Source organism: Antennarius striatus, chromosome 20 (genome assembly GCF_040054535.1).
Source record: "Antennarius striatus isolate MH-2024 chromosome 20, ASM4005453v1, whole genome shotgun sequence".
NCBI classification, from domain to species: Eukaryota; Metazoa; Chordata; class Actinopteri; order Lophiiformes; family Antennariidae; genus Antennarius; species Antennarius striatus.
The window spans coordinates 7,487,104-7,507,194 of NC_090795.1; the positions used below are offsets into that span (position 1 = coordinate 7,487,104).

Below are 20,091 nucleotides of genomic sequence, written 5' to 3' on the forward strand. Positions count from 1 at the left end.
TTTACAGTCTGTAATGCAAGCGCTTCTCCCTCCTTCCTGCTTTGCCATGCAGTGACACACACCTGTGTTTTTACATGATGTTGTCCCTTGTATTTCAAGTACTGATAAAACCAAAACTCTTTGAAATACAGTAGAAATCTCCAGCAGAGGTTCTCTAGTGTGACGACAGACTCATTGATTGGCCGACACTTTGGTAAAGCACATGACTTTTTCTTAAGACTGTAATTGATAGAGTGAGAGATGAAATGTACTCATTCACATGCTATACACACCACCAGAGAAGAGTGGTTGTGAGAGCTCCTTGTCTGATTTACTGTCTATACGTTCCTTTTAATGTAAGAAGCTAGTGGAGGCAAATATATTAATTGATTTTAATTCAATATTGTATTTATGTCCTTGACCTTTTCTTGCCCTAGCTGTAAATCAGAGAAACATGAGTTTTATATTGCCTCACAACTCACACTTCGCTATATACTGATATAACTCAGGTCACCTCTTCGGCCTCGCAGTAACCATGTCGGAATATCCACTGAACTTTTGACATATTGGCTGCTATAAAGCCTCTTTTATTGTTTACTTTGTAATTCAGCAACCCATGGAGAATTCAAATGAGACAGAGGTGAGAATGGATATTAGGAGGTGACCTCATAACCTGTAACCCCTCATATGTAGGTCACTTGGAATGAAATAAAAAAGAGGTTTACTTACGCTGCTATCCAAAATGTAAATTCAGGCACTGCAGTGTTGGATGGTATGATGCCTAATAGATGGAAGGTTCTTTTTTTTTTTTTTTAAATTATTGACAATCCCGCTGCTTTACATCATGCAGTTCTTTTCTTACATTCCCGGTGGATGTAGCTATCACTCTGCCATCTGCCACTTATCTGTAAATGTTTTTGTTTGTGGCACAACTCGAGCACTGTTCAATATTATTTTATGAAACTTGGCTTACACATCAACCATATGGAGGAGTTATGGCTTTTGGTCTTTAGAAATTTAGAAGTTTTTTTGTATTTCCATTACTACAACTCATGTGTTCTTAACAACAACAAAAAAAAGGCTGGATTTTGAAGCCTGTCTTGTACACTGCATTTTTTAATGTGCTTACCATTAATGATGCAAATTTATCTCTTGCTAATAATCATTATATTGATTAAACTTTCTTTTTCTTCTCTCCTCTGCTCTCCAGAACTGCATGTTATTGGGCGGCAGAAAGAACACAGAGGTCCCATTGGAGGGTTACCTGGTAGCTCCTATTCAGAGGATCTGCAAGTACCCATTGCTGCTCAGAGTGAGTATGGTCTCTTTCGTGCTAACCGTGCATTATGGAGATACCACACCCTTGTACCACCTCTGTAGGGCACCTCTACTCCTGTTTTCATCCACCACCACCTAGTCATTAGTGAGAGCTGTACAGTATTCCCATCAACCTCTCCCTCAGTAATGAAACGCTGGGCTCCTATTCTGACATGTCTCTGCTTTGGTTCCCAAGCAGGACCACATTGTAGCAATAACACCAGACCTATCATCACCTCCCCTGCCCAGTCACTCATTCAGACTTGGTGCCTGGGCTCATTCATATCTGGTCAGTTGTTAGTCTTAAAATGTCCATTCCCCTACGTGAAACGTGCCTGAAATGAAATACAGGTTCACCAGTTTCTTTGTGTCTGTGGTCTGAGCAGTCCTATCACATTCATCTTGTTATGATCTATTCATTTTCTCAGTCGTTTTCTAAACATCCACAAGTACAGACACAGCGATCTAATAATAATAAGGGAGTAATCTGATTCTCTGTCATTTGAAGTGTTCCAGCTGCCATAGCCTCCTGCTCTGAAATGATTCAGATAGTCATCGCTGGCTGCAGATGTATCCAGAACACCCTATAGAGTCCACAGAAACACAGAACCATTGTTTACCTCTAAGCTCTGGAACATGAACGAATGAGGAGTTGATGGGAAATGCAGTAAACAGTTATCTGAGATTAAAATTCAGATTTAATATCTTCAAAAAAGTAGTTTAAGAGCATTAATGTGAACTTTTATCTCTACTAGTCTACTAACTATATGGCTTGAATTTACAGGAGCTGCTGAAAAGGACCCCCAAGAAGCACAATGATTATATCCTGGTGCAAGAGTCTCTGCAGGTGATGAAGGCCGTGTGCTCCAGCATCAACGAAGCCAAGAGACAAATGGATAAATTGGAGATTTTGGAAGAATGGCAGTCCCACATTGAAGGCTGGGAGGTAGAGCTAAACCAAACTGTGTACACTTTTATTTGAAATTTTTATTGTCATCCACAGCCACGCCGACTTCTTGCTGTTTTCCCCCCACCAAGCTCAAAGTCATGACTTATTAAAAGCCACTTAGCCTTATGCCAGCAATTCAACAAGAATTCCTAGTGGCGTGACTTCTGAAGTCTTTTATGCTCTCTTGCTCTCTCTGGGAACAATGACTCACATTCACATTCTCAAATTTGTTCTGTATGAATGAGCTTGATACCTGTTGTTAAAGCTTTAGGGTGGCTGGTCTAATCAGTATCAGGTAGACAGCATGTCTTGGTCTGCATGATTGCCTTGGGATCTGATTATTTTCATGTTTTCTGAGATGCTTTAATAACAAGTCAGAGGTGGAAGAGACACCAGGGGTAATGGTACGAAAGGAGGATGGTGCTGTTGCTAAAGTGACCTTGTATGATGCAGAAAAGAGCTTAAAAGCATCCTGGAAACAGTACCTCACCAAGTCTAGGTGCTGTTTTCTGAGGGAATTCATGCTTTTAAGTCAGGTTTCCTTCCATGTGGCTGAGATGTTTCCATGAATTTAGTATTTTATTTTGTCCATTTATCATTTTGAATTGGTGTAGAAAGTTAGTTTTGATTGGAAAAAGTATGCGGCAGAAAGTGTAAATGATTAAATAAAACAGTAAAAAAAAAAAAAAAACTCATGTTGAATCTAAAGTAATAAAAAAAGACCCCTCGTGGAATTTGATAAATAATTAGGAATATGAAAAGTTATGGTGTACCCTCATTAATCTCTAAATTGGGTCCCAAAATGAGCGCTGCACATTTTAAGTGTACTTTATACATGAACAAACACACACATATATCGAATGGAATGACATTTATCTTGTACTTAATGCAATCCTGGCTGTAGTTAGTCTGCGGTTTCACCTCTGTACTTTTATTAATGGTAAACATTAGCTCATGAGCATGAAGCAGGATCCTCTGACCGCTGCATGCCAGGCTTCTGCAGCTCCAAATGAAATGGAACTGTCGAGAAGAGGGAAGAGAAACAGAAAAAAAACAGAGTGTGACTGATGGTTGCATCTTCCAGCTTTGTGTGGGTGTTTGAGGAATGACGGAGGGATGAGGAGTGACTGTAAGAGCTGCTCCTTTTTCCGTTGCTGCTCCTCCACCCAGGCTGATTGCTTGTTAATGCTGACCGGCTCCACAGCTGGTCGCCCTTGCAACATCCTGGCAGGTTCACCTCGCGTGGGAGAAACGAGGCTGGCGACCGCCAGCATTTTTTACGGTGGTGATTGCCAATTGGTTAGTTTCGCAAGTGTCTGTGTTTTGTCACTGTGTACCATAGAGATTTGTTAATTTTAGAGTAACGGATAGTTGTTTCCAGTTGTGTTCCACTTCACATTCTGTTCTCTTGTGCATGTTTAATTAGTGTTCCTTAAATTTACTTGTTGGCTTTGCTTCATTTGGCTTCTTTTTCAGTAAAATTCTGTCATGTCTGTATCTTATTATCAAGCAATACGAAAGTTCAAAACAAACCTTTCTACCACAACTCCCTAATTAATGGCATATCCTCCTTTGTCATTTCTACTTTTAATCATTTTCTGTAATTGTTATGTCTGGCAGTTGTGGGACTATCAAAATAGAGGGCTGAAAATTAGTTGAAACAGATGACCTAGGGTACAAAGTGTTGTTTTCAGTTTTGGATTGGATGTGGAACATTGACTTGGAACAAGATAGAGGTGAAAAGTGTTGTAAAAATGCTGCTAAGAAAAAGGCTGCGCTTCTAGAGGTTTGCAGAAAAGGAAAGTGTCTGTTCTTCCATTAAGGAAATGCAGTCATACACTCTGAATTGCTGTGATGTTGTTATTAGACCCTAAAAATGACCAGAACCAATTGGCCTTTCCACGTCTGGTCATTCACTAGCTGAAAATTAGTTTAACATCTGGTCATGAGCTCTGGGCTTAATAGGCCCTGAAAGAGTGGGGAACTAAAAAAAAAAAGTTTGGAGGACAGTAGGAAATAGATAGAGAAATAGTCCAGGGAATCAAGAGGCGGGAACGAGAACTGAGAGATGATCAGCAGAAGTGAAGGGAGGAGGAGAGTTGAACTGGCGAGGAGAGAAAGAAGGAAAAGCTGGATAGGTTTTGGCTCTGCTGGTGTCCCCAGCAGAAGGGAATACTTAGCACATTTTCCGGCTCTGTGCGCATAATAGTTATTTTTAGCTCTAAAGGGCCGATCAAACATGGCACATAAATCCCCAGAACAGACAAGGTAAAGGAAAAGACCGCAAATTTTATCACTTACAGCAGGAACCTCAACCAGTATGGTGACCAGACACGACAATGCAACGCATAGTCCGACTGAAGGGGATGTTATTCTATAGGAGCTATTAGCCGTGCAGCGATCCTGCTCTGAGGAAACAGGGAGTGTTTTTACAGACCCCTGAGAGAGGGAACAGGAAAGGCTGGGCTTTGTAAACCCTCCCCCCTGTTCAGACACTCTATGGGAACATTGAATGCTATAGAAATAATTTGTAGAATCTTTCTAGAACATTATTTTCTTGACAGACTGCAGATTTCTTGATGACAATCCTCTGTGTGTAAATCTCTTTCTTCACTTCTATTTTTGAACTTTTTTGTCCACACGTCCCTCTGCAGGGCTCCAATATCACCGACACGTGCACAGAGATGCTCATGCACGGCGTACTCCTGAAGATTTCAGCTGGAAACATACAGGAAAGGATTTTCTTCCTGTTTGACAAGCTTCTGGTTTATTGCAAGAAGAAAAACAGGTGTCTTGACCTTCTTTTATTCATTACCCTACAGACAAAATCCACAAACCAGGAGACAAACTTGTTTTGAATTCTCATTACAGAATATATTATTTTGACAGACTGAATAAAAACATTATTTATGCTAACTGAAATAAAATCCCTGTGTTTCTCTACTTCTTACAGAACATTTAGAGCATTGATCTTATAAATAATTTACCACCAAGTTCTTTTTTCTTAAAAATTCTTAAAAAAAAGATTATTAACTAGGGAATACTTCAACCTTCTATAGACTGATACTGTTTTTCTACTGTACTTCTAACATATAATGGTTATGGTGATCTAAAATGTTCCAACATCTATAATCAGGTGTTATGGAAGGCTTTGTTAACCACCAACTGCCATCTGCTTAAATTGGATTTGACTCTTTATGCCATATGCAGTTTGTCTGCAGGTAGTAACTAAATGCAAAAGTATTCACTGGCTGAAGAAGAAATTGCTCTGACAGCAAAAGTTAGCCAGGTCGCTGAATTTAAGGTCATTTTCTCTTCATCCAAGGCGTTTGAAAAACAGTAAAACGGCCACAGAGGGTCCACGCTACCTGTTCAGAGGGAGGATCAACACAGAGGTGATGGAGGTGGAAAATGTGGACGATGGCACAGGTGAGAGGTCAACATTTATTTTGGATAGATCCCCATTGACACAGCTAGATTTTCTTTCTGTTTCTGTGTTTGCTCACTCTTAGATTGTCATTATATTATTTCAGCACTCCTGGCAGCAGACGTTTAAAAATGTGCCATAATAACCGTTGAGAACATAGACCTTGGCTCGAGCTGGTGCACAAATTGTGTGATTTTATACTTGGGTTGCCGAAGGAAAAATAAGATTTACCTTTTTTACATTTTTCAGACCTCTATAGTTACATATCCCTGGGAGTGCTGCTGGCACTTGGTGAACTCTGGTGCTTGTGTCTCTTGGCCTCACACAGCCCCTGATTATCATTTTATATTTGTAGAAGCCATCATTTCCTCTCCAGCAGACCTAGATGGCCAGTAATATTGGGTGTTTGCAGTGAGAGATGGATGGGTTTGGGTCTGGAGACGGAGGATAAACACGTGAGACATGGCAGCAGCGCAGGAACTCTTGGGTGTTCTGCACCACAGGCTGGAGATTTCAATCTGAAATCTGGGGCGAAGAGAGTTCTTTAGCATGAATTTCTACGTAACGAATGCGACGTGACTTTTTTTCCCAGACGCGCAATTGCTGCCTGAGGTTGAAAAATGCCCTTGAGGCATTCCATAACGGACTCCGCACCGTAGATGCTTTTAGACATGATTGTAATTGATGATTGTAATGGTTTGCATTTTGTTTCACCCTCAGAGGTCAGACTGGGAGGCATTTGAAATGTTCCTGTAGACATGGAAATAATGGTGGACGTCCATCTAACGGTCATGAGTTCATCCCCATTTGCTGGGGGTGTTTTTATGCTTTCTACATTTGAGCATAGGTGGTTAATCGAACATGTCCATCAGTTCTGTAGGAGTAGTCTGGAGACTAAGTAGGAAATGATGCTGATGGATGGTTCTTCATCTGTATTCGTGTCCGGTTGTTTATGTCTTTACAGGAGAAGAGTGCAATCAATGAAGAACTCAATAGAGTCAGAGAAATGGGTCTGGAGAGAGAGTACATTAATAGCTATAGTGTTATAATGGATGCTGTGGTTTCTGAATTAGACACCACTGCAAGAAAAAGCAATATTTGATTCAGTAATGTGCCTGTTCTTATCTGCTTCCTGTGTGACTAGAGTTGCCATCACAACATTTGTTTGCTTCGTTTTCTCCAAAGCGAATCATTGGACTTGTGCCTCATGTTATTGCTGTGTTTATGTGGTAACCCTGGTTTACTATAAAGCCAACTTCCCAACAACTCTGTTTACACTGTCATGATCAGTGTGACCGCAAATTGACAGCCCTCTTCGTCAAATTGGAAAATCTACTCTGAGTGTAAATCAGTCGGAAAAAAAAAGAAGTGAATTTGTGTCGTCCCGCCCCTTGTGAGGAGAGGATTTTAACAAACTACTGAAGCAAAGCTCTCCACTTCTGCCTTACAGCTGACTACCACAGCAGTGGAAACATAGTCAACAACGGCTGGAAGATCCACAACACAGCCAAGAACAAGTGGTTCGTCTGCATGGCCAAGACTCCTGAGGAGAAGCAAGAGTGGCTGGAGGCCATCATGAAGGAGAGAGAGCGGAGGAAAAGTAAGGAGGTTGCTTTAGCGTATGAGAGCCGCTTTTAATTTTGATGCAGTTAAGGGATAACATTTACCTTTCTGTTTATTTTGCAAAATTGGATGCAAGATAAAGTTTTTAATCTGTATTGCCTTGTGTAGAGGTGTTAACCTCGGGCAGTTGGTAATCGATGCCTCATCCAGTGGAGATCTAGGTGCTGACTATCATGTTTATTGATGTCTCGAACATAACAGATCCATTGCACCTTCCCCTGCTGCTTAGGTCTGAGGCTCGGCATGGAGCAGGATACGTGGGTGATGGTGTCAGAGAAGGGAGAGAAGCTTTACCACCTCATGACCAAGGGCAACCTCATCAAGGACCGGAAACGCAAGCTCACCACCTTCCCCAAGTGCTTCCTGGGAAGGTACGAGTATCACCACTGATCTCGATGCTTTGGTTTGTCTAGAGAGGATGCAGCAGAGTGTTCAGACTTTGTGGTTTCCTCTGTCAGTGTAAGTTCTGTCGCCGTGAGAGAGTGAGGGCCACAGTGACTGTGTCATGAATTTCTGAGAAAATAAATTAGAAATTAAATTCTGTGCAACTTCAGATATACATGACAGGACATTCCAAAGTATGTAGAATAGTCTTGTACCATATTGAGTAATATTTTCGAACGCTGACTAAATTATAGTTATATCTTCAGCTATTACTTTTGTAATATGGATCTCGGTGCCTGCTTTCATTTAAAGCTGGCAAGCATTTCTAAAGACAGCAGCTGGGGAGAAGAAAGCATTGGCACTTCCTGTCCACGAGACTGTGTGTTATGTATATCTGCAGTCTTGGTCATGGGAAAATCAAATCCAGCCAGATTTAGCCCATGAATCTTATTTAAGGATTATTGGTCTAGTGTCTGGGGACGGATCGGCCACCGAATGCCAGTCATAAATCACAAGGAGATATCCCTGTGTGGCTCAGCCTCCTCTCTCACTCGCTCATGTTAGATTACAATAAGGTCTCAGCAGTGGAATCCGTGATGTAACTACAGTATAGCCCATTATGCCAGAGGGAAACTGAATTTGTGTGTCTGTGTGCCATATCAGTTTGCCAGGTTTTCAAGCAAGTAAATGCGCATAAAAAAAAAAAGAGTCTCATCAGGTCCAGTGGAACATTACCTAATCACATCTTAAATTTAAAGTCATATGTTCTGCTGCCGAGTTTAAAATTCAATGTTTAGCAGGCTCTAAATAATCAAAAATAATCAAAAATGATTCAGTCAAACTGCCCACTAGAATAATCTAGTTTTCAAGAGCTTTTTAAATTAAATGTTGATATGTATAGGATGTCTTGCTCCTCTTTTTGCGGAGAAAATGCAAAAATAAACTTGATTCTTATTTACATTCAAAGCTACTTTTCCCCACCTTTTTTTTTTTTTTTTTGCAATAATGTGCTTCCCACGTTGTGTGGAGCAGGTATTTTGAGATTGAGAGGGTGTTAAATCTGGATCAGGATGATAAAATCTCCACATCTGGGGGAAGATTTTTCAGCTTTTGAAAATGAAAACTGTAGGCGGAGGCCAGAAGACTTTTTATGCACTGATGGCTCTTAAAATGGAATTTAAAGAGGGTTGGAAGTTAAATAAATCATTTTCAGAAGACGGTCTTGTTTGGATATTTTTTTAATCCGTGTTCCTCTCTCGTCTCTTCCACTACATTACAGAATAACTCATGCTTTACATTTGTTTGAATGGTTTTCAAAGATGTTTTGACTTGTCGTAATCACACTGAAAATCACTGGAGCTTAATCAATCATTCCAAAATCCCTGTTTTTAAAAGCATGCAGAGAAGAAAACTAACATTTAAGTCCAACCGAACATGGCTGTGGCCGTGTTATTTCACATGGTGGTTTGGAATTAGGAGCTACTTTCTCCTTTGGTCCAGGCAGGAACCAGATCCCTCGCTGGATCTGTCAAGCAAAAAGATTAAAAGGATCAAATATTGTTCGTATGTGGGTACCTCATTAAGCCTGAAGAGAACATGGTGAGAAAGCAGCTCAGGAAAGCTCTTTTTGGAAACATATCCCTCTATGTTCGACTTGGCCAACACCTTGAGGGTGAACATATATGTCTAACCTCTGTACTTCCCTTGTCTGACATGACTTTGAATGATTTCATGTAGGCGTAATAGACTAATTGGAACCAGCATAGAGTGTCCTTCTTGGAAGCCACAGCCTACGGCTTCAGGTCAGCCACTCCCTCCATTGTGAAATTCTTTCCACCCAATCTCTCTTCTCCTTTTAATTTTATTTATTCAAACAGGGAAGGCTATTTTTATGGCTGGAAGTCCGCCTCTTTAAATTGTATTGTCATATTTGTGGTTTGGTCTACTTTATCAGACAAAATATGTTTGACAGCCACCTAGCTTGCATTTTTTTTAGCCATTTTTAAATCTTGGAATCAATACAAAAAAAAGTTTGAAGTAGTGTCTTTCTCAGATATCTACATAAAAGGAAATAGTGAAGAATATTGGTATATTTTATTTGGCTGATAACTCCTATATAGATTGCCCAAATCCTTTTCTTATATGACCCCAAAGCCGTGTGAACTATGTTGACCAAACTTTTAGGGTGTTTTCCTTCCATGGTTAAGGTGGAGAGGTTGACAAATTGACGCTTTTGTCGACTTGTGTTTTTCCCCTGTGGTCTGTAATGGTGAAAAGAAAAGATGCCAAGGATGAGTGGTTAAAGAGTGTAAAACTCTGGACGGATGAAGGGGGAGGTGGCGGTGTTTGTTCAGTTGTTTCTAAAAGCTGCTTGACGCCGACACCCGGCCACCTCCGTCATGGCCTGGAAGTGAATTTCACAGAATTCCAGTGGTGCTGCTGGCAATGTTATTTGGCTTTTATGGGGAGATGGGACAGCAAGAATTCAATCAGGCTACTGCTGCTCCACCCATTATCTCTTGTTTTTTCTTTATTTTTTCCTCTTGCTCACATAATCTGTCTGAGTCTCTAAATTATGGAAAATTATTCAATTTACCTCATTTGAGCCATCAGCAAATCGGACGCACTCTGTTATTTTGGAGGCAGATTGCTGCAGTTCCTCTTGCCAGTTGTAAATGACGCACAACAGAACATATCTTGTATGTTCCATCGCAATCTTCCCAATTAAATCCTTCATATTACATTATATGTTCTAAAGCAAATGAAGTTTAAATAGACAAAACACACGAACTGAAGCCTGGTGGTTGTTTAAGCAACCAGATGTGGTCCTCAGTAAATAAATCATTCCTTTTTGCCGGGATTGTGTTTGTTGCCATAGTCACATCAATTTAGAGTAAATGTTGCTCATAGCATAGTAGAGACTCTGTATTTGTGGCAAAGGCCGCCATCTCTTTTCCTATTTAAAGACTTTCAAAAGTGAATTCAAAGCTCTCTGCACTGATCACACAAATCCACCTTTATGGAGTGATGGTATATCGTAAGGAGGTTTTCAGTTTGTTTGTCCTTGAGTCTCTGTGTGTTCTTTTCTGTGTTTTATAATGTAAATGTTTTCTTTTTGCTTGTCTGCAGTGAGTTTGTGTCTTGGCTGATGGAAATGGGTGAGACAGACAACCCAGAGGAAGGGGTTCACCTGGGCCAAGCTCTGCTGGAGAATGGCATCATCCACCATGGTTGGTTTTCATATTTGTGTCCTTTATTTCCTCCCACTCAGCTATGCTGTACAGCCCCCCCCCCCCCGGTTTGATCCTATAATAGTCTTATTTATGTTCTAGATGGCGTCTCATTAAAAAATTTCCTTGACACAATGTTTATGTAAAGGAAAATAATTATTAATCTTTTGTAGCTGTGCTGGATGTCATTCATACTGAGGCTTTTTTCAACAAGGGTGTTTTCGTCAAGACCCAAACTGGCTATAGCGCATTGTATTCATGCTAAATGGCACACACTGATCTGCGTGCAGTTTTTTTCTAAAGGAGCAGGGCCTCAAGCCAAGTTGTAACTTAAATCACCCAGGGGTGCTTTATTGCTTCCTCACAGAGAAATGGGAATGAGCTCTAGAGCTGTTCCTGACAGAGAAGAATCACTTCAAGCCCCTTGGAGCCTGTGTAAAATGATGAAATATCTTTTCATAAAAGCCGTTAACAGAACCCACAAGGTCTTACCTTAGCCAATGCAGAGCCGACTGCTATTACTCTTAGGAGGGTCCTTGACAATTTCCCTTAAAGCAGGAGGTGCCGGTGGTTCATAGAAGCTGTGACCCTTCTGTACGATGTTTGAGTCTTCCTCTTGTCAGAAAAAGTTGTTTCACTGTGATTATGTGTAAAACCACTTATGCTTTCATATATGAAACAAGATGAATGATCCTCCTGGAGTGTTTGAGACTTTCTCCTCATGTTTCTTCTTTCATTCTGACGCCTCATTCTTCAAAACCTCCTTTTATTTTGTATTTTTAGTCACAGACAAATACCAGTTCAAACCGGAGCCTGTATTGTACCGATTTCGCTATGACGATGGCACCTACCACCCCAGGAGTGACATGCATGATGTCATATCTAAGGTAAAGATGCAATAGCAGAGCTTTAATAGAAACTGCATTTCACGCTCCTTTTGCTGATGAAATTCTCTCTGTTCTTGCTCAGGGCGTTCGACTCTTCTGCCGCCTTCACAGCCTCTTCACTCCTGTCATCAGGTAGGTGGCCGATACCTTTTCCACTCCGTTACAGCTCAGCCAGGTGGGGCTTCAGTAGCTTGACATCCAACTCCTAAAAATAGATTGACCACAAAGTAAATTGGAGGGAGAGAAATATCACGGTGAAATATGGGAGCAGTCATTTCAAAGCAACTCAAGAGGATTCGACACAGATGATGATGGAGTGCGGTGAGGCCTGGTGATGGAGGTTGGCTAGTTTCAAACAGATGTGGTGAAGAAGATTAAATCTTTCAAATGTTACAATTGGATTGGGTTCGTATCATGAAACCTTCTGGCACTTGAGAATTACTTCAGTGTTTTATGGTCTTTTGGAAAACGTCGGTATGTAAACAATGTGTAAAGTCGCAAGGAAAGGGTCTCAATCTTGACCTTGTAAATAGTTGGAGTTGTGGCAGCTAATCTTAAATACTAGTAGTAGTGGTAACAAGCTCCACTCATTAGCTTTTTATGGAGCTTTAAACCACATCACATGGTCTTCATTAGCGGTAGACATTCATTCACTCCAATCGATGTGCTTGGAAATACTAGCTTGACAGAACTTCTTGTCTTCTTACTTGGGTCTTCTGTTTTTAGTTCATCCAGTGGGCTTCATCAGCATGAAAATGTATTTTTGACCATCAAACTAATGGTTTGGCTGACTGGTTTCCATTCAGTGTATTAAATGTATGAAATGTAAACATGTGCTGAGCCTGGGCATTAACCAGTCCATCATGACCAAGTTCCTGACGAAAACCAAATGATCTAGTGGAAAGCTTTAGAAGAAGATTGATCTCGGTGTGGAACTGTGTGACAGTGATGCATTAAAGTGCAGCACATCTCTAATTACTTCAAAATGTTGAATTTTTAAGAGAAAGGTTTGAGTAAGTAGACTTTGAGTTGTTTTCTTTAAGGATAATGCCAGTTTTTGTTCTTTCCTCTGTTTCTCCACCCTTTTTTCTCCTCTTTCGTCATGTCTACATTACTTTGGGCTGGAGTCTCACTGCTCCATCCATTCATCAAAACCTACAGATCGCCTCAATTGCCAGCATTTTACAGGGGCCATTCAGTTACAATACGCAGACCTTACACATTTCAGGTGGTGACCGACAACATATTGATCTTGTGCTGTGAAAGGTTCACCAGAGAGTCGTGCTGCTGGAGGCGAACATTGATTCAATTTTCGACATTTTTCAAAATTTCAGTGTGAAGTTTAAAACTGTTCTTTGCAAAGTTTCTGCCTTGAAATAAGGAATTTTGTATTTCATTATGTATTATTCTCAGATAAACTTAAAAATGACTGTAAACATTTCAGCTAATCAATGAAATAATCTATTCATCCAAAAAACACACAAACTTGTTTTTACAGCAATTTATATGACGAATTATTCCCTTGAGTTTTGATGCAGAACAATCTCATTAATAGAATAATTTGCCTGCATTTTTTTTAATCCCTCATTTTCTTTAATTTCATTCAATCAGAATCCCAGTAGAGGCTGCTAATGTGTTTTAGCACAGACTAGCACGTCAGACTTGCTTGTTTATGCTGGGTTTGAAAAGATCTAATGGAAAGCTGCAATTTCTCACTAATGTAGCTGGATGAGGATATCCTATGTCTATTAAAAGTCTCTCTGACTTGGACTGTCAACGTGCAATTGGTCTGCATTTGTATCCAGGCCAAAGCCATTTACATAAAAACTGTTGTCTGTGTATGTCTTTCACCAGCAAATCTGTGCAGTGTGTTCTCATTGAGAGCCTAACACAATGCATTACAGGGCCTGGGAATGCCAGAGTTTAATTGGGGCAACCAGCCCCTAACTAATTAGGTATAATTTCCTGGCAAATTGAGAGTGAGGATGCAAAGAGGGGGAATGTACAATATGCAACCACTGCAACCACCCCCACACCCCCTGTGTGCTCTCCTCATACTCCTCATACAACTTCCTGACGAGAGAGGAGTGAATTTATCCACTCCAGGGATTTGGTTGCACAGTTTGAAATGTCCACTATAACCTAAGACTATGCATACATTGATTTATAATACAATGAAAATAATATTTCACTGTGCACACAGAGTAGCGGCAAACCCACAGACCACTGAAGGTGATCGGATAAATTACCATCACATGCTGAGGTGTAGTTAATAATGGGGTATTGTGTGTGTGTGTGTGTGTGTGTATACTCTGTAGGGACGTTACTTTAAATTTATATATGTGCATATGTATACATATGTCCTTTTTAATTCTTTTTGGCGTTTAGAAATGTCTTCTAAGATTTATACCTCTTTTAAATTGATTGCTTTGCTTGCTGATAGTCTCTTTTCTTCTTCTTCTTCTTTTTCTAGTTTCTTAGTTTGAAGGGACAACATTTCATTTTTGAATGCATCCAAGAGTGAAATAAAATAATATAAAGAATTTTAATCTAAATCCTGTAAACTGGGAAAAAAAAAATTAGCTTCTCTGGGAGATGGGGAGATAATGACAAGCTTTCTTCTTTATGCTGAAGAGGCTTTAGGACACTCGATATTTTAAGATGTAGTTAGAGATTTTTAAAAGTAACTGAAGATGTGATGCACTGTATTCAGTAATTCAACAGGACTGAAGACGTTGAACCTTCAACTTTCTCCATCAGTTAACTGTATTCCAATGGATGTTTTGAAAATGCAGTGCCGGCATTCATCTTGCGTCTGCCACTGACAAAATGTCAATGTCTTTGGACAGCATGTTAAAAACCAACTCTCTGACCTTTACCTCAGTTACTTCTAAAACAGCTGTTTCCTCGTGTCGGACATATGGTTGTTCACTGGACCGCTGTTTACCCCCATTTTTCACTCTGACAGCTTCACTGATCAGCAGCCGCTGTCCCGATCTCACAGTCTCCATTTTCCCATTCAAGAGAAAAACAGTCTTCCTCTTGCCTCCTCTGGTCCAAGTGGATTATGCATGGCAAGGGCAGGACAACTGGACTCATGGGCCAATACCAACACCAGGCTCCTCATCAAAGGCCAACACAGGCTGTCAGATGTAGTTATGCAACAGAATTTTCCGTTGTGGAGGAAACAGTGCAGTTTTTCGCCTCTTAGGCTTTATATTCTGAAGGGCTCCAGACAGCTGAGATTTGGCTTTAACTTGGCCCACATGTCGTGTTTGACTTGTCTGAACTGTGTATTTGTGTGTCTCAGTGAGTGTTTGCATGTGGTGAAAATGGTGGAGTGGTGTAAGTCACGGTGGTTCTGGATTTTCTTTGCAACCCAGCCCCTGCGTGCCCCTGGGGAGGCCCCCGTCTTCATGGGAAAGTCACAGCTTTATTTCAGACGGCATTCTCAGGGTGTGTGCGGCCACGTTGGTAACGCTGAAAACAGCAACACCAGGCTGACATGGGGCACCCATCAGCCAAACACCACGGGGGCTGTTACCAGTCCTGCTCTGAGGAATGTTGCCTCGCTGTCAGCGACTGTCAGAAACTCACTTAGATTTACAATGCAACTGGAAAAGTGACCACGCAATGCTGACAGTGGGAATTGTTTGCCTTCTTTTAAGAATTGCATTTAAAATAGACTAGGCTATTACTGGTCTGCATTTTCACCAGATGGGTTTAATGTAGTTAAAGTAAATCATGGGCTTTTACAGTAACATCACTCAAGTTCAAAGGCAGAATTTTGTTTCTTATCCTTCACTGATGTTTCCTGCTTTCATACTCATCCAGGGATAAGGACTACCATCTACGCACCTATAAATCTGTGGTTATGGCCAACAAGCTGATAGACTGGCTGGTGGCACAGGTAAGCCATTAAGCTCCTTCATTCACTGTAATGGACAATTACATGTTGATTTTATCATATAGTCATCTTGCATATAAAGCTTTGTGTTACAGATGTGCAAAACATTCTGTTATTTGGATATTCATACATATAATAATAGTTTTACAACTTCACAAGTGCGGCAGAGGAACTCGGTGGTGCTGAGAGGAAATGAAGAAAGAGAAGCAGAATTGATTCAGCATCTGAGCTTTATTGACTTTGACAGGAAGCTTTGAGCTTGATAGATTGATAGGCCTGTTCAGGATGACAACGGAGTAATGAAATGTATATGGCGGCCGGCTGCCACAGAATCAATGGCAGACATCACATGTTCCTGTGTGCATATACTTCCACGTGTGTGTGGCGCATATGGCAGTCCATATGCGTGTGTTTGACCCAGCAGAATAGCTCTTACTCCTCTTACTGCAGTCACACTATACTGTCTAGACACGATATGTTAGGCTTTTGGATGCAAGAACAAAGTGTGGGTGGCATTTCTCTAAACAAACAATAGCCTTTGCTCTATTTCTTTCTACTATTCTCATCTGCTTTTTATTTTCCCCTTTGCTCATTTTGTTTAAATCTCTCTTCCTTCTCCACTCTTTCTTGTTTTGCGTTTCCTGCTGCAGGGGGACTGCAGAACCAGAGAAGAAGCATTGATCCTGGGGGTGGAGCTGTGCGACAATGGCTTCATGCATCACGGTACAGCACTTTTCAATGCTGAGGATTTCAAACAAGAAAAAAAAAAAAAAATCTTTCTAATCCTGCTTTTGACAATCCATGGAATCTTCTTCATCACTGACTAATTGAGAGTTAAATGCTTTGGAGAAACCGCACAGAGGGCGGCTGGCATTTAACATCCTGTTTTAGAACATAACCACACTTGTTCTCTTTCCATGCTACAAGAATAGAAAATCTTTCCAGTCCAATGAATTAATTTGTATGTATGCAAGTGTGTGTGGTTAGGGGTATGACTGTATTCATGCAAACTGGTGTTGACTTCGTGCATGCTCCTGTGCAAACTGCTGCAGCGGCCAAGTTCAGGAGACAGTTTGCATTAACTATGACAACTTGGCAGGTAATGCATGAATGTTTGTTAGCTTGTGTGCAAAATGGACAGTATCCATGGTGACAGTTTGTTTATGGGGAGTCAGGCTTTGTTTGTAACACTGCGCTTCCCTCGTGCCAAAGTCCACATCATATGCGTAATTTAATGACTCACAGTGTGTCTCTTCCTACCTCCATGATGTAACCATACCCAAAGTACCCACAGCCGAATCCTCACACTACAATTTACCAGGACATCTAGGGAACGGAGCTGTTCCGGCCGTCAAATGTCCTCTCATTTCATTTCCACAATCTTAATTTTACCATTCGTGCCAGAGAGTTATTTGGCCTGAGGATGTAGTTATGAAAACTATTGGCACGGTAACTGATCTGGAGGGGAATGAAGTGAGGGAATTTTAAAATGAAACTGTTTTTCCCCCTCTGTGCCACTTTTTCAGTTCAAAAAGGCTTGAAGCCTCGGTGAAGGCTTTGTGGCTTGATGGGTTCGTTCAGTGTAATATCTTTCCACAAATGAAGGGACTCATTTTTAATTAACCATCAGTCTGGGGTGTTCAACTACAGCAGGTTTTAATTCCATTCAGTTGCCTCACAGAAACAAGCCGGTTATTTAGCATGTTTTAACCCGCTGATAAAAAATGTCATGTATTGGCATCATAATTCATGTTCTAGCTTTACAATCATCTATAGGTTTCCCAACTATTTATCAGTTGCCTATTGTAGTAGTACAAAAACAACATGTTTGCATCAAATAATATTATAAAGCCAGTTTGTGTCACTCTTTGCTTGTATTTTTTTTTTAACCTTTTATTCATCTGTGGTTTTGTTGTTGTTGCGTCTGTCAGTTTTGGAAAAAAGTGAATTCAAGGATGAGCCCTTGTTGTTTCGATTCTTTGCTGACGAGGAGATGGAGGGTTCCAACACCAAACACAAACCCATGAAACACGACCTGAAAATAGTAGAGAACGTCATCTCCAAGTCACTTCTGGTGAGTATGCACTTACTGTCCACCTTATGGATTTGTGTGTCTGTGCTCTGTAAAATGTGTTGATCTGGTGGCTCGGGGTTTTGTTGATTGGATTTATGTTGTATTTCCAAGATAAGACCCTGTGATGGAGGCTATGGCTTTACGCTGGAAGAGAGGAACAAGGTCCCCATCATCAAATCTGTGGAGAAGGGCTCCCCAGCTGAGGTGAGACTGACAACAAATACTTTAAAGCCTCAGCACAAGAAAACACTTTTCAAATAGAATCAGCCTGATGCAAGGGCATTCTCCAGATGTTATTATGGTTAATTTTTCCAATTCTTCTACAGTACATGGAGATGTGGAAATCACTTCGAACTGTTTTGTATTTAAAAACATGATACCTGACTTACTTTCTATCATGTCTATGTCTTCTGTTTTTACATCTACGGTAAGATGGCTGGCCTGGAAGTAGGGAAGAAGTTGTTTGCAATAAATGGAGACCTAGTATTCCTCCGGCCTTTCTCTGAAGTACAAGTTCTACTCAGGCAGTGTTTCAACAACAAAGGACCCCTCAGGGTACTCGTTAGCACCAAACCAAGAGAGTGAGTTCAACCTGTGGGTGGAAATGGTCTAATAATGATGAACTGAGAGTCATTTTTGTATCGGCGGTCACATTTTCCCTTCTCTTCTCCCCAGAACGATAAAGATCCCAGACTCTGCTGACGGTTTGGGTTTTCAGATTCGTGGCTTTGGTCCTTCTGTGGTCCACGCTGTTGGGAGAGGTAAGATATCGCCTCCTCCGTGACTTGAGCTGTCTCGCTTTAGCAGAAAGAGGGCCTCCTGTCACCTTTCTGTTATTGCAGCACAGCTGGCAGGCAGCTGTCACACCAGCCTTTGGGGGTTGTGCGTGACTCGACCACAAGAGGCAAATTTACCCGCTCATGCTTTCCATGTGGCTCAGCTGGTTGTTTAGTGGTGCTGCCAAAACCCAGAATTATCTAGTTATCTGTCACTTTAATCACTGCAATTATTCCCATGTATCTTTTCACATGTGAGTAGCTCTCTCTCTCTCTCTCTCTCTCTCTCTCTCTCTCTCTCTCTCTCTCTCTCTCTCTCTCTCCTCGATAGAAAAGCACTCTGCATTTTTTCGTCCCTCTTTTTCTGTGGCACTCAGTGTATTTAGTAGCACTGCTATCAAGGCTGCCACAAGATAGGGTCCAATACAAAAACAATCTGTGCCCTTGTCTGGCCATTCTCAGGGGAATCTAATCCTGTTTTTCTTTTCTTAAGCAATCTAAGTAGGATAGCAGGCGAGAAATGTGCTGTGTGTATGTATTAGTCTGATGATGCGGTTGCCTGGGAACCTGCTGTGTGTTTAAGTAGATTCTCTGATCCTTTGGGACAAGACTGATGATGTAGGAGGTGTCTAATCCATTGGATTGTCATAACAGCTGCTGTCCCCTGGTGTCTGAGGTCAGCAGGAGCAGGTAAAACCAATTAGAGGCAGAGAAACCAAGAGACAAGAAGGGAGAGAAGAAGCCCTTAAACAGATTCATCATGAAATTAATTTTATGGGACAATTCTCTGTATCTTTACTGTTTTATATACATGCACCCCATTGCTGGCTGTCATCACTGTGACGCTTTGATGGCATATCTTCAAAGTCACTTGTATTTTGTATAAAAATCAGCCTTCTTTAAAAAAAAAAAGGCTTCTTGAGATAAAGATAACTTTTGAGACAGCAGGAAATGGAAAAAAGAAAATGTAAAAAACGGCGACCGGTGGCGTACGCTCTACTGTCCAGGCTTAACACTGCCCTCCCAATCTGTACTGTTCTTGTCATAGCTTGCTCAACCAGTTTCAGCCAGTTTTGAAATTTTGGATATATATTCATATGTCCCAGAGGATGACTGGCTTAAAAACCATCACATGACTTTTCACAGATTTTCCATCAGCTTTCTGCTTTGTTACATTCAGCGAAGCAATGAAGTATTGTAATTGTCATTGTTTTGCGTGCGTGCGTGCGTCCGTCCGTCCACCAAATATCTTAACAACCGTAGCAGATAGAAGATGAGTAAAAAGCACATTACTCGGGAGGCAAAAGGGGATGAAAATGAGATGACGACTTTGACCTTGAGAAAACTAGGTCAAGGTAAAATTTAAAGTGTTGTATTCATCGCTGATTTTTGGAAGGCAGTAACGTGATACCGTACACGCATTCTATTGGCTGACGGCATCCGGAAGTGCTCTACGTTCTGTGAGTCTCGGACTTCCGTGAGACACAAAAGTGCTTTAAATAGTCGATAAGAGTGTTGGAAAAGGTTTAATAACAGTA

General features: G+C 40.9%; 1 protein-coding gene across 2 annotated transcripts in view; it reads left to right on the forward strand.

The window, feature by feature from the left end:
* prex2 (phosphatidylinositol-3,4,5-trisphosphate-dependent Rac exchange factor 2) overlaps nucleotides 1–20,091 on the forward strand; it is a 73,782-nt gene that overhangs the window by 17,107 nt on the left and 36,584 nt on the right. For both annotated transcript variants that reach the window (XM_068343628.1, XM_068343629.1), the window contains exons 5-19: nucleotides 1,190–1,291; nucleotides 2,081–2,242; nucleotides 4,900–5,033; nucleotides 5,571–5,674; nucleotides 7,123–7,272; nucleotides 7,525–7,666; nucleotides 10,809–10,909; nucleotides 11,693–11,796; nucleotides 11,879–11,928; nucleotides 15,631–15,706; nucleotides 16,354–16,426; nucleotides 17,635–17,777; nucleotides 17,889–17,981; nucleotides 18,210–18,358; nucleotides 18,453–18,538. In XM_068343628.1, coding sequence (XP_068199729.1) covers nucleotides 1,190–1,291; nucleotides 2,081–2,242; nucleotides 4,900–5,033; nucleotides 5,571–5,674; nucleotides 7,123–7,272; nucleotides 7,525–7,666; nucleotides 10,809–10,909; nucleotides 11,693–11,796; nucleotides 11,879–11,928; nucleotides 15,631–15,706; nucleotides 16,354–16,426; nucleotides 17,635–17,777; nucleotides 17,889–17,981; nucleotides 18,210–18,358; nucleotides 18,453–18,538 — 1,669 coding nt within the window. The remainder of the gene's footprint in view (nucleotides 1–1,189; nucleotides 1,292–2,080; nucleotides 2,243–4,899; nucleotides 5,034–5,570; nucleotides 5,675–7,122; nucleotides 7,273–7,524; nucleotides 7,667–10,808; nucleotides 10,910–11,692; nucleotides 11,797–11,878; nucleotides 11,929–15,630; nucleotides 15,707–16,353; nucleotides 16,427–17,634; nucleotides 17,778–17,888; nucleotides 17,982–18,209; nucleotides 18,359–18,452; nucleotides 18,539–20,091) is intronic.